Genomic DNA, 15,263 nt, shown 5'->3' with positions numbered 1-15,263 from the left:
AGGAAATACAATGCCAAGTAAAATAAAAAAGGTTATGTCTTCTTGTACTGCTAATACAATTCACTTTTTTTATCCAAGATTTTGTCAGCAAGTGTTTGATAGAATACAGAGGCATGGAATTATAGACATCTCACCCTGGGATTTAATTTTTTCTTTTTCATTGTGTCTAAAAGTACACTGGGGATCACACTGCCTGAAAGGACCTTTGATGTGTAAAGAATAATGGCTTTGCCTGGTAATCCTTGGAGCATTCGAAAGTAAACTCCCCAGTGTCTGAAAGGAAGTGGCAGTTTGTCTCTAGGGTAGCAGGGGAAAACAGAAAAGCACTTAAGACCTGCTTTGGGTCCCCAGAGAACAAAGCAAGCAAAAGTCAACTATCTGTTATACTTTGGGTCAGGGAAAGCTAGAAAGGAGTGGGGGAAAAGTTAGAAAAGAATGATATTATAAGGCAATTATTCCTTGTGAATTTTTTGGGGAAAACTCATTAAATTTTAAGGGCTATAATTGCTTCCCCTGCAGTTTTTAGATTTCTAAATAAGTTTGCATTCTGACCAAAACACAACGCATAAGCAATCTTGCAAGAATCCAGCTAGATGGATTTGATATTATAGCTGAAGTTGCAAAATAACTTACCTAAGTTGTATAATAGCTAACCTGTGGAGGTACTCACACTTGTTGTGTGCCTTCAAGTTGTTTCTGACTTACTAAGGTGAGCCTGTCATAGTGGGTGTGTGTGTGTGTTGAGATGCATCAGATGACACCCCAGAAGAGAGGGGTGACACCTGGCTGGTTCCCGCCCCTTCCCGAGGCTGCATGGCTGCTCCCCAGTCCTTCCCAAGGCCATGCAGGGGCATCTTTGGCCATGCACGCATGCTCCCGCATGACCTGGAAGTCTGTTGGAAGACCCACCCGGAGGTCCCGCCCCCAATGAGTGACTGCACTGCTCAGTAGTACAATTAATTTGTTCTGTAACAATCCCAGTCTAACTGTGATCAATTAATTATCCACCTCTGCAGTCATATACCCTCCAACTGATTTGTCACATACTTTCCTGATTATCTGCCATCCCACTTTTTATCTAGCAGCTTTTAAAATGTCTCAGTTTCTCACTCTTCCTCCCACTTTCCCCCTTTGTCCTCAGTTTGTTTCAGTTACCAAGCAAAACATGCCAAAGTAGTTTATAATCAGTTAACTTAATTGGGCAGGATCGGTCAGAAGAAATAATATGGATAGCCTTTTGTTTGCCCATTTAGCTATACTGCAGTAAACTATAACCCAGAGAAACTTAAGGCCCGAACAGACAGGCCAAAATAAAGCTGCTTCGGGTCACTTTGGAAGTGTACTGTTTAAATGACACATGCTTCCCAAGAGGCCGGAAGCTGCGCCAAAGCCGTGCTCCAGTCCTAAGGAGTGGAGCACAGCTTTGGCGCAGTTTCTGCCCCCCTTAAGATGCGTGTGTCATTTAAACAACATACCTCCAAAGTGACCCAAAGCAGCTTTATTTTGGCCTGTCTGTTCAGGCCCTTAGGTTCTGCCAGTGCTATATTGAGGAGGGAAATTAATCACTGTGTTGAGGGGTGCTGGATATTCTTGTAGTTTTATAGAAATGTATTTTGAGGTTGTTGGGAGCTTGATTTGACATATAGCTGTCTGGTTTATAGCCATGTTGGTGGTTGGAGTGCTAGACTGGTATATAATCCAGTTTCTCTATCAGTTCTGCTTTCTTGCTCCCCTCTCCTCCTCCTCTATTTTTTTAAATAAAAGCTTTATTTTCAGTTAAAAACATTCACATTCATACATTCATATTTTCAACATTTACAATAGCATATACACAAAGCAAAACATATGCTACATATTTACAGTAACAAAAACATGTACTTACTATCATATAAATGAGTAATACATTCAATTTATTCATGCACACATTCGGCCTTCTAATGTCAAAGAGATTGGAAGGCCTCCTCCTCTATTATGCCACCTGATAAACCTTTTACTTCCTGCATCCTTCCAGTAGGCACATATTTGTTCTTGATCTCAGTCATTCCCTTTTAGTGGATGGGTGAGAAATTGGATTTTCAAAAATCCATGCAGCTCATTCCTTCTCTCAAACTCAAAACAGGGAGAAGGGGGAGTGGGTAGGAATAAAATTATGAATGGGATTTTCATTCATTTTCATTCTTGCAAGGTTTGATACAGTAATATAACATAAATTTAAAATATGAACACATTAATGTGTATAATAAATAGTAATAGGGTTTTTTGAGGGGGGGGTTGGGCTATGTGGCAGTGTTCTACAAAAGTTTATTCCTGATGTTTGGCCAGCATCTGTGGCTGGCATCTTCAGAAAATGCTGGCAAGGAAGTGAGTGGGGTATATATACTGTGTGACCCTTGGTTGAGAGGAAGTGATTTACATGTTGATCTGTGTTAATCTGCAGAACATGTTATAAGCTACATTGGGCATAAAATACTGTTTAAAAATACTGAAATTCTAGACCATGCCAACAACTATCATGTCAGAATGCACAGGGAAACCATTGCAATCCACAAACACCTATACAACTTCAACAGGAAAGAAGAAAGCCTCAAAGTAAACAAAGTTTGGCTACCAGTCCTGAAAAACACCAAAATCAAGACCCAGCAAGTGTAAATGAAACCCACCCAGGGTCAGTCTTTTCCCCAGTAGACAATGGATCACTAATTAAACAGACACCCTGAGGCCTTGCCACTCAACAACAGACCAACACACAGATTAACATGTAAATCATTTCCTCTCAACCAAGGATCACACAGTATAACATATATAACCCATTCACTTTCATGCCAGCGTTCTCTGAAAACGCCAGCCACAGATGCTGGCAAAACGTCAGGAATAAACTGTTCCAGGACACAGCCACATAGCCCAAAAATCCACAAAAAACTATGGATGCCAGCCATGAAAGCCTTCGACTTCACATAATTAAACTTTTTCACTTTCAAGAGTAAATGTAATGCAGTAGCTCTTTGTTTCTTATTTCTCTCCCCAAGCCAAACATAGATCAACTGCCAGTGAGTTTTTTAGATTTGATCCTCTACCTCTGAAAGTGAGATTGAATGATGCAGTCATACCTTCATAAGCTAATTTGTTATAGCACGTTATCATAAAGGCTTGGGGAAAGCCCATTTAAATTTATTGCTGTTATTAATATGCAGCTGTGTATATTAATTATTTCTAGTTAATAAATTAGATGTACTTAAGACTTTTTAAAGCTATAAACAGCACAGAACTGCAGTTATTCAGAATATGAGGCATGTAAAAACACACCATGGGAGACAACAAAATGCTTTGGAGTGATCTTAAAATAGCTGGAAGCAGCGCAGGAAGTGAAATATGATGTAACATTCATTCCATGGACACTCACAGAAGCTGACATGAGTCAGTTCTGTTCATGCTGTCTTCTTTCTCTCAAGCACTGGTGGCACTTGTTAATAAAATAGTCAGGATTTCATCCTGCTGGTGGTGACTGAACTAGCTTTACATGCCTGCATTCAAAATTATTTCAATGAGATATACTAAACATCATTACTTCAATTCATTGGATCTGAATTTCTGGCTGAAGTACAGCACGTGCAGCTCATTTTCTCTGATTTGCTCATCCCCTTGTGCCCATGCCAATAAATAAGTGTTGCCAGCTGGATTTTACAGGTGCAGCCTTTTGAGCTTCTGTGAATCACTGCTGTGATTGGAAGACAGGTAAAAACACTGCAGGATATTGCCTGTGGAGGCAAGTCAGCACATATAAGAATAGTGACTTGCAGAAATGTTGTGTTTTTAGGAACCTTGTCCTTCCTGTAATTGCTTTTCTTGTTTTATGTTGCTCGGAATAATGATTTGAAACCATGTCCTATGGTACTCCAGCATGGGCAATTGCTTATCTCATGTTATTTACTAGGATGTATCTTCCTTCTCCATCATACAACCAGCAAATCTTCTCACCTATTTTATTTAATGTTACTACACACACACACACCCTAATGAAATCTAGGATACTTTATCTAATATTTCATCTCTCCCCTGAATACATAGCAATGTAAGTTTTTTCTGCATTGAGATATTTTCTAACGAAACATGGATTTTAGGGCTGGAAGCAACATAACAGTAGTTATAGCATGGTGTGTCTATTTAAAAGAAGTTGACATTTCAGAAAAGCAGATTTCTCACTTCTGAGAACCAGTTTCTAATGAAATATTTGATCCATGGGCTAATTCAACCATAGCCAGACATTACAACGACAAACAGCCTGGCAACAGGCATGCATGTTGCTTCTGCAGAGAAGTTCAGAATCTTTTGTTTTAGATTTGCCACACCTTGGCTTGATGTGTTGTTTGAACATATACAAACTTTGGTTAATCTTAATTATGGTCTGTGGAAAGACAACATTTTATAAAACTGAATTATTTCTGCTAACCGTAGCTAAGTTCAACCACAGGCAAGAGGAGAGAAGACATGCTAAACTGCAGTTCATATAAATGGAAGCAGAAGCTTATTTCTATACTGAAGGAGGAGAGGAAAGGGTAGAATGCGCTAGTCCAGAAGAAAGCTCAATTTGTTGTTACTGTACTAAACTATGGTTCAGTGTAGTAATGAAGAATCACTGCCATGTGAGCTAGATCCATCCTACTAGCCTCTTTTAGGTGCTTTACAGACCGCCCAAAAGGGCAGTCGGCAAAGCGCCCTCATTTGCTGCGTGGAGGAGCCTCAGCGGCCAAACCATGCGACTCCTCTGAGCTGCAAAAAGAAGCCGCAAAAAAGCAGCTTCTTTTTGCAGCACGCTAATGATGCCGCAAGGTGCCAATGGTGCACTTGCGGCACGATTACCGCACTAAGACATGCAGACGCTAAGTGTCTGCTACGTCAAGATGGCGGTGCCCATGTAGAATGGGGGCTGCCATTTTGTACTCGCTTGGCGTGTACTAGGGTTAGGGGCGTCTGTAAAGGACACCCCTTCCTAACCCTAGTACGTGCCGAGCACGTACTAGGGTGCCCGTGCGGAATGGGCTTTAGATGCACAATGATGGCAAGGTTCAACTGCACATCAACACTACGGTACATATAATGAACACATTTTAAAATTAAATTAAATTTATATACTACCTTTGTCCTGGTATGAAATCCAAGGTGGCTCACATAAAATTCATAACAAAATGCAAATAAAACCTATTTGATGCAAAAGTTAAAAAGACAATTAAATAAACAATACTGTTAGAAACAGTAAATTACAATGATTTTTTAAAGCAGGTTGTGATGCAGGCTGGCCATCCAAAGTCCCATGGGAGGCCAGGTTACCTCCAACCCCCAAAAGTTTCCCAGCCATGCTATAAGGACTATTCTACTGTAATACAATTGAGCATTCAAACTTAAATCAGTCTCCTAAAATTGCAATTTAAACATACATTCTGAAAATATTAGCCAGTTTTAAAAAATAATAAAACACATAATCTTCTCAAAAATTATCAATCAATAAAGAGAAGAGATATTGCACATTACAGAAAACAGGCCTGGAAAATCTGATTAGTTTTATAATGGCTGCAAAACATATTCATTTATTTATGCACTCGGAGACAGACATATGTGGTTCATCATTATTACGAGGTACTAGATTACAGTTCTCCTGCTTGGCTTTAATTACAGATAATGTTTCATCAACTGGAGTACATAATATTACTAGTTCATTAGTGCTAATGGTCCAGACCCTAGACTCTATGATTCCTGAAGTCAATGGAGTTTGGATTACTAAGATCCAGTTGGGGATCTGTTCTTTACAAATGCTAGAAATGCATCATTTGAAATTATTAGTGGGTTTTAAAATAATGTTTGTGTTAAATACTTTGATCAGAGGGCTTGTTGCTGAAAAATACCCTAATATATGGACCTCATCCCCAATTTCCAAAGCAGAGTTTGGTTTTAGAAATGGCAATTAGACAAGGACTGTGGGTTTAACCTACTATTTCAACAGCAATGTTTTGTGATATCAGCATTAAATGCTGAGCCAGGAGCATACTGGCATTTTGTATTTAACATGTGTCCTGCTAGAAATGTAGAGCAGTACAGTACTGGAATTCTTGGGTTGAAATCCCACTATTAGTCCAACAAGATCCAGTTTATTGAGTAACCAAACAGATTACCATTGATTCAGTTAGTCTACTGTAACAGGAACTAACTTTTAGGTGGTTTTGGTTACTGTTGTTAAAATGCAACACATAACATTAGTTAAAAGCACATAAACCTATTAAAACAGATAACATCTGTTTAAAATAATATGTAAGACCAATACATATTAAAACGATCAATACATAGTTTAAAATTTATAATTTATGATTCTGAGGCGGGTTATAGACCGCCCATTTGGGGGGGCTCCACACAAACCCCTTTTCCGGTGTATCGGGGCCTCAGCTGTCAGAACGGAAGCCGCGGCCCCGATCCGCCAATTTTCATGCTGCGGGGAGACAGCAAAATGCCGCTTCCCCGCAGCCTGAAAAGGGGTGTCCTGGGGCTTCAAGCCCCAAGGACACCCCGCGGCGGCGGGGAGAAGAGAAAAGGCCCTTTCTCCATTGCTTCGCTGGGCACAGCCGTCTGAAGGCTGCACCCAGCAAAGCAAAGCGCCGCCGCAAACCAGGAAGGAGCTCCAAAACAGAGCTCCTTCCTGGTCCGCGAAAAGGGCCCCTAGGTGCCTGGCGCGGAGTGAGGACGTCACGTCCGCGCGCCCCGTGTAGAGTGGCGCGGCCGTGACATCCTCATGGACGGCGGCTGTCTGGAAACAGCCGCCGTCATTTTTTAAGCGCAGAGCGGTTGTATTAGGGTTAGGGAGGTGCGGAAGCACCGCCACCTCCCTAACCCTAGTATGTGCTCTGCGCGTACCTTCATGGCGGTTTGTAACTCGTCAAAAATCATCTGGATAGTCCTGCCGGAAGAGACTGTCATTTGCTGTTTTAAATTCCGCATGTCATTCATAGTCTAGGACTAGCCGAGAAGAAAAAGTTCTCTGGAGCTTTGTTACATGAGTGATTTACCACAAGTTCCCCCTGGGTTTGCTGCTCCTGCTTACAAGTGCTGGGCCCCAACCCCAATCAAGTCTAGCGTCTTCATGACTCCTTCACCTGATTTGAGCTTCTTCCCCCTAACTTGCATTTAAATAAATTACTTTTTGCTGCAGTTTTTTGGGGAGATCAGCAATGTCAGACAGCTACATTTTCATTTATGGTCTGCGTTCATCACGTGGTGTCACTGTTGTGGGTGTGAGTCACTCTGAGTCAGAACGAACACCCATCATTGAAGCATGGCTGGGTACCTTGTTTTGACCTCAGCAATGGTGGTGGGTGATGAATGAGGACAGGTGTTCACAGGTTGGATTATATGGAAAGAGAGATCCTGTAGGTAACCAGGACCCAAACCATACAGAATAGGCTTTAAAGGTAATAACCAACACTTTTACTATACCTGGCAACTAGTTGGCAGTTATAGCTTGGGTTTTGCAAATTATTTTTTTCAAGTTGAACATTTCTCTCACCACTCTTAATCAAAGAAATCATGATCCTGTCATGTGCTAAGTACACGAGTGGTTTTATACTTCCTTATCATGGTAGAAAAGTTAGTCTAGGATTCAAACTTAATTTATTCTATAATTTAAATGTCACAATTTTTAAAAATTTCATTTTCCGTTTATTCAGTGGTGTGATGCCACTGTATATCTTTGCACTTTTGATATTATTTTGCCGTTCCTTTTAGCATTGATAGCAAACTAAAAATATATGATTCTGCAAAATATATGATGCAGAATCTACATATATTATTAGATATGATGGGGTATATATAATTTTTATATGATGCAGCATATTTGGGAAGTTATAAGTAGGGTGGTTTTTTTTACAATAACCTAAAATGTTACATCAAAACAAATTTATTTACAATTTATTTTGTAGGGTGAGAAGGAGCTAAAGGAGAAAATGGCATTCCTGGTTTCCCTGGAGAAAAGGTGTGGTTTTTATTGTTGTTTCTATTCAGTGAATTGCATGGAGTTACAACATGATAAAATTAAAACTGCTTTCCTTAAACTTTAAAAAAATGAGAGGAGTTGAATAAAGAGAAAACTGTACATTTTTTGACACATGAGAACAGCAAAATTTAAGTGTGGCTGCATCCACACTACAAAAAATATCCAGTTTTACATTCATAATTGCCGTTCGTGCCTGACAGAATAGGTTAAATGTTTCACAAAATAAATCCCAGAATTCCATAGAATTGAGCCAGGGCAGTTAAAGTGGTGTCAAACTGGATTATTTCTGCAATGTGTATCATCCAACTCTGTTCCTTCATTTCATTTGCAAAATAAAGGCTTTCAAATAGACTTCAATATTTTTTAAATCTCTTTTGTACATACACTTTTTTCTTTTTATTAGGTGTTTTCCTTTATCTTCTGTGTGAAATGAGATTCAGAACGGGATTTGGACTCACTCACACTCAAGTCTCTTTGCCCTCACATAATGATGTACCATAAGATCCAGTGGATACATAACATTCTACTTGTGGGAAACAACATGTGTGTATCTTTATAAACAGCACAAGTCTTAAAGTGTCCTCAGTCTCATGGTACATGAAGTGGAGGGGGAGGAATGTTATCCAAATTGACCCACTGCTGAATGAGGTATCTTAATTACTTTCATCCATGGGAAAGACTATTTCTCAGTTTTGAACAGCTGTTACTGATGTGCTCCCAAGACTCAGAACAAAATAGATGAGCTGCTTTCTTTATAACAAGATGGTTATGATATCAAGTATCCCATTAGATTGAGAGCAGTGGTGCCTAATATCTGAGGAACCTGAAAGGGATTATGAAGTTTTTAAAGAAGCCAAGTGCTACCCAGGTTGAGTAAATCACAAAATACAGTTAATCACACCTTGAATTTTTTATGCCATTGAAATTGGTCCATACTATAAATAGCAATCAAATGAGGGAAGAATGACTCCAGAGGCTGGTGCCAGAATGCAAAGCCTTCCCTTTTCTCTTTGCCCCTCTTTTTAACCTCTTCTTGGGACTTCAGTCACCCTTTCTATCCATGGAACTCCCTCAGTGAGACATTTGGGGCTGCAGCCTCATTATAATATTCAGCATTTACCCTAACATTGATCTTCACTTCCATATTGTTTTGGGGAAAATATTTTTATTTCTTTAGCCTATATGAATTAATAAATTTGTGGTGAAATTGTTAGGAAGACAGTAGATGTATATCAAATAATTCCAAGGTACTTCTGCACAGCTTCAAATAATTTTTTAAAAGTGAATTTCTAAAATTTGGAAGCAATCAGGAACAAAATAGGGTTTTCAGTTTTTCAAAAGCACATACAAACAACTTACAATTTGAAACTGAGTCTCCTTTTAGACATTATGTTTAAATTATTCTGTTCTTACTTATTTTTACATGGTTAAATGACACCAAATTAGGAGGAATAGCTAATACTTCAGAGGACAGGATCAAAATTCAAAATGACCTGAATAGACTAGAAAGCTGGGCCAAAGCTAACAAAATTAAATTCAACACAGAGAAATGTAAGATACTGCACTTAGAGTGGAAAAATAAAATGCACAGATATAGGATGGGGGACACCTGGCTGAATGAGACGACGACATGTGAAAGGGATCTAGGAGTCCAAGTAGATGACAAGTTGAACATGAGTCAACAGTGCGATGCGGCAGCTAAAAAGGCCAATGCAATTTTAGGCTGCATCAATAAAAGTATAGTGTCTAGATCAAGAGAAGTAATAGTGCCACTGTATTCTGCTCTGGTCAGGCCCCACCTGGAATATTGTGTCCAGTTCTGGGCACCACAATTCAAAAAGGACATTGAGAAACTGGTGCGTGTCCAAAGGAGGGCGACTAAAATGGGAACCATGGCCTATGAGGAACAACTTAGGGAGCTGGGCATGTTTAGCCTGGAGAAAAGATATGATAGCCCTGTTTAAATATTTGAAGGGATGCCATATTGAGGAGGGAGCAAGCTTGTTTTCTGCTGCTCCAAAGAACAGGACCCGGAATAATGGATGCAAATTACAGGAAAAGAGATTCCACCTCAACATTAGAAGGAACTTCCTGACAGTAAGGGCTGTTTGACAGTGGAACACATTCCTTCCCCGGAGTGTAGTGGAGTCTCCTTCCTTGGAGTTCTTTAAGCAGAGGCTAGATGGCCATTTGTCAGGGATACTTTGATTGAGATTCCCTGCATAGCAGGGGTTTGGACTGGATGGCCCTTGTGGTCTACGATTCTATGTTTCTATTTTTCTATGATTAATAACAACAACAAAAATCACAATTTACTACTGTATCAGAATCTCCTGTTGCCCAGTAAAGCACCATAAATGAAAAAGTGAGATTAGTAGTTGTTACCATATTGAAGAAATGTCTGTGTTCTCATTTTGCCTGTTCCAAATTCCTGGAACAAAAATTGCTAATAGCTTCTGCTATATTTTTGGTTTAGTCACCAAAAAAAAAAAAGGTCTATGGGGTCATGCAGAAAACAAAGGAACATTCTGTTACTACCCTCTCTGACTTGTCTTTTGCATTGCCTCTTGAATGTCAAATGATATAGGATGATATAATTCTAAAATATTTCCTCTCTTTTCTTCCATGCACTGCTTATGGCATGATATTGAAACAATTTTTTACAGTATATTCAGCTTAGTGGGCACTTTGGTTAAAAACATGCAGTTCTATATATCACAGAATTACCAACACTAAGGAGTCCTTTAGCAAGAGAACTGTAATTCCTACTGGATGGATGGCTTTCCCTAAACATTATGCCATTAGAATTGATCTGAATAATATATCTGAAAATCAGACTTAAGCAACTTCTTAACAGTGCAGGAGAGACTCAGCCCCACTCTCAAGGGCCCTCAAAAGAACTTCACCTCCCATCAAGCACAACATTGTACCCAAAAGAGCAGTGTCTTGTCAGGATAACTGGACTGCTTGATGAGGAGTTGGGTAGGTCCAGATGGATAGTTTCTAGCATGACCAATCAAAATGTATTAAGGAGCTAGTTCATCATCCCTTCCTTAATGATTTCTTTTTTTTATGGTAAGACAAAGATGAAGAAACAGTAGGAAAAACATAGGAGAGTTAATGATTTCTGCTTCATACTAATAAAGTTTTTTCAATAAGACAGAGTGATTTCAGAATAAAAACCATAGAAAAAATCTTCCTAGGGATTACATTCAATTTCTCTGTGTTGTTTGATACTACTGGGTTTTGCTCAATATGTTTGTGTGAGGGGGAAGATCCCCATTTTAAATTCTCTGTTTACTTCTGCTGACACTCCTACTGTTGCTTATCTGAAAGGGAAGAAGGAAGTACATCTGAAACAGCTGGTGATGGGGAGTGGTGGCACACCAGGAGCTATGAGATAAGGATATAAAGAATATTCATAAATTTTCTCATTCTGGAAGGGTAAGGTTGCCAGTTGAAATAAGGAACAGGGTTCCTGTACCTTTAATGCTTGTGTAAAAGAAGGAATTTCCCAATTTTCCAAAACTATTGAAGGCACAGGAGCTCTGTCCTTCATTTCACCTGGCAGCCCTAGTGGAAAGCATCCATTGGTAAGGCACCCCACTGAAAAGTTCTCTCAACACAGTTAAAAGTAACTTAACACAGCCGTCTTGCTGTAACATTGAAAATTTGTCTCAACTCAACCACAGTTGCCACATTGGGACATCCCTTTGAAAAACTGTCAACTGCCAAAAGTTTTTTTATTTGTTGTTATCATTGTGCGTCTTCAAGTAATTTCCGACTCATGTACAGTGTACAATCGGTGTACAATCAGTGAAATGTGAAAAAAACACTACTGGAAAATGCACAAAAAGTCTTAACTCCTCAACAAAGACCAGTCAAGAACTTCATTGTATTTTCCAAATCTGTACTTGTTTTTTACTTGATGAGTAAAATGCATGTTAAAGTTTGTCACTCTAATCAAAAACAAGCTTATGACCTAAATGCTGTACAAGCGTCATACTGTATATTACTTAACAGCCAAATATGCTCTTATTCAGATTATTTTATATTCAGATTATTTTAACACTTAATGTGATAGTTTTGAAAAAGATCAAATTGTTCTATCCAAATAGGAATGTGATACAATGGAGAGTAGTTTAAACTATCCTATGGTTATTTCTTTATAATTTTGCATACAATATTTTTAATCACATTGTTTTGGTTATTGAATGAAAGATAATCCAGATTACATATAATTTGTTTCAGGGAGAAGATGGTCTGATTGGTGCCTCTGGTATTCCTGGTATTTCTGGTGATAAGGTATAGCCAATTTATATATATTTAGTATCATTAAAATACCTTGTTTTTCCTTTCATGTGTCCTTTGGGGTTTTGTAGAACCTGGACTGCATTGCTGGATTTGTTTGCAAAAATTCAAGTTTCCCTTTAATTATTAAATTTACACATCAGCCTTGCTAGAGTCCATAGATTTCTGCCTAACTTTGCAGAGTGGTTGTAATGACAATATGAGAAGTAGAGTTTAACATTCAGTTGAAAACACAGGACCTGTTTTCTGAAACTGGAATGGAAATCAATAACATTCTTATTTCTAAGCACCACGGGGAATATCGAGTGTGTGTACTGAATATGATCAAGTATGTCTTGTGCATATAGTATTTGTTATTTATTTATTTATTTATTCAATATTCCATATTTCCCCCTAGATGAGACCCAAGGTGACTTAGAATCATAGAGTTGGAAGAGACCACAAGGACCATCCAATCAAACCCCCCTGACATGCAGAAACTCACAATCAAAGCATCCCCGACAGATGGCCATCCAGCCTCTGAAAGGAGAAAGGCCTTGCATCTACTTGCCTGCTGCTGGTCTGCCTGTTTCTGCCTTTCTCCCCCTGTGCCTCACTCACATTTTTTCCCTAAAGGACCAGGACCACAAACAGGCAGATCAGCAGCAGGCAAGCAGATGCAAGACCTCTCTCCTTTCTGAGGGGTGATAATGAAGGTGATGCTGGTTTTCCTTGATTCTACTTACTGTTATATGTACAGTCATCCCGCCTAGTTCGTGGACTTTCCGTTTGTGGTCTTGAATTTTTGTAGTTGGAAGCCAGGAGAAACAAAATGGTGTGCGCCGGAGTGTGCGGCCATTATATCTAAAGGATATTTGTGGTTTTTCCTCTGTGTGTAGGGGTTTGGAACGGGTCCCCCATGAATTGGGAGGGACAACTGTAATAGCTTACACCATATTTGCTAATTCAAACTGTAGATAGTTTTCTTTTGTGCTGATAATAGTTATATCCATGTTTTCAGCTTTCTTTGACCAGGGTATATGTATTAACTTTTGCATGTCTCTTTAAGTTAAATAATAACTTTTGTTTTAACCTTTTTTTCATGAGCAGTCAATGAAGCATTATTTTACAGGGAATAGAGCTTGGGTGACCACTTTGAATGCCCATCTTCAAACACAAAGGCAATAAAACTCCTGCTTCACAGTGGCTCTATTGCTAATAAAAAGCCTGCTGCTAGAAATAGCACTCAGTGTTTTATCTACCATGAATACTACAGTAGTGATCTTAGCTATTAAGTCAGGTTGTCCCTGTTTGGTATTCATGCGACTCTTAGCAATATGCCAAAACAGAATATGTAAAGTGAACTATTGAAGATTATCAGCAACCCAAATTACTTTAATAGGGCATAAGGTGGTACAGTCTGTTCTCATCTCAAATGTACGTGGTTATAAGAAGGTATTAATGCAGACCTCATTCTAGATTGTGAAATACCAAGGTGTTTCAAGCTAAACAGCTTTAGCTTCCAATTCTCACATATGCAGAGGATTTTCTTCTTCTGTGAAATGGCAGATTTCTATTCTATTAAGTTTCATGCTTCTAAGAGAATTTCCATGAATGTATTCATTTTGCTGCTGTGTTTTAAAAAAACAAAAACACTTTAGAATGTCAGAATTGTTATTAGTAAAGAGGACTAAAATAGCAATAAGCGGGGGGGGGGGGATCATTTTGGGCACACCTAGTCCTATGTTACACAAGCAGTTCTTCTCTCTCCATACTCACTCAGCAAGAGTGGGGAGGAAGCAGTGATGGTGGAAAGAGACCAGCAACTTCATGCCATCCATACCTTAAATGCCTGGCTTTCCATCAAGAGAGAGAGGCTTCACAGATCCAAAACAATATAGGAGAGGTGGCTTGGACAATCACATGTGCCATAATTTGAGAGTTCCTCCTCCAAGTCAGTCTCTCATGCGGCATTCCTTTCCCCAGGCCAAGCATTTGAGAAATAGGGGAGAGGACACCTTCCATTTCCCGTTATAGCTCCCACATTTTCCTGCTCTTCTTCACTGTCACCACCACTGATTTCTTTTTCTGCACCATCATTACCTTCACTTCTGCCATTAGTGTGACTATACTGATAGAGCCAATGGTATCTTTGTCGAAGTCCCTATGAGCTCCTTATATGTGTGTGTACTTATATGTCCCACATTATGGATAATTAATATTGTTTTTAAAAAACCCTTTAAGCAGATTTCTGCCTCACACATACAAATGTAAAGGAATACATATCTAAAATTTGTGGCTGTTGTTTGAATGTTGATGTGATCAGTGTCTTCTCACATTTCTCTCCAATACAGGGTGAACATGGCTTGAAAGGTGACAAAGGTGATGTGGGTGAAAAGGTAAACAACACCAAATTTTGCAGACTGATTTTGTTTAATACTACTGAATCTTGGCGTGATCATTTCCAATTTCATTAGAGAACCAGGTGTTCTTTCGTTTATATTACCTGTACGTCTGTTCCCTGGAAGGATAGTGTTTTGTCCCAAGAGCAATACTATGGACTTTGGGTGTAGTAAGGCCTCTGGCTCTTGGGATCACAGCCAGAACAAAAGACTTGTCCACAAATTTCTTAAGTTTCAAAAGCTTTACTGGTTATAAACACAAACATGAAACTGATCTCCTTTTTCTTAATAGTCCTTCCTAAATACCTTGTTCTCTCTTCTTGGTGGATTCTATCTTTCTTCTTCTGAGGACTATCTTTCTTCTCCTGTGGACTTATCTCTTTTCTTTTGTGGACTTATCTTTTTGTCAAAGGAAAATACTGTCTCCAGGTCTGACTTGGCTGAAATCTTACTACACACTGAAACTAACTAGCAGTGTTGCCAACAAGCCTCGAAGATAATTCCCGGAAATGTCTGTCCAAAACCCGCTGAATCCCTCC

General features: G+C 39.2%; 1 protein-coding gene across 2 annotated transcripts in view; it reads left to right on the top strand.

The window, feature by feature from the left end:
- Positions 1-15,263, top strand: part of LOC121918882 (collagen alpha-1(XIX) chain-like) — a 134,787-nt gene that overhangs the window by 99,916 nt on the left and 19,608 nt on the right. For both annotated transcript variants that reach the window (XM_042444900.1, XM_042444899.1), the window contains 3 exons: positions 7,959-8,011; positions 12,284-12,337; positions 14,677-14,721. In XM_042444900.1, the coding sequence (XP_042300834.1) occupies positions 7,959-8,011; positions 12,284-12,299 (69 nt within the window). In that variant the 3' untranslated portion in view covers positions 12,300-12,337; positions 14,677-14,721. The remainder of the gene's footprint in view (positions 1-7,958; positions 8,012-12,283; positions 12,338-14,676; positions 14,722-15,263) is intronic.

Source organism: Sceloporus undulatus, chromosome 1 (assembly GCF_019175285.1).
Source record: "Sceloporus undulatus isolate JIND9_A2432 ecotype Alabama chromosome 1, SceUnd_v1.1, whole genome shotgun sequence".
NCBI classification, from domain to species: Eukaryota; Metazoa; Chordata; class Lepidosauria; order Squamata; family Phrynosomatidae; genus Sceloporus; species Sceloporus undulatus.
The sequence above is the reverse complement of the archived record's forward strand: the minus strand, read 5'-3'. Positions and strand labels throughout refer to the sequence as shown.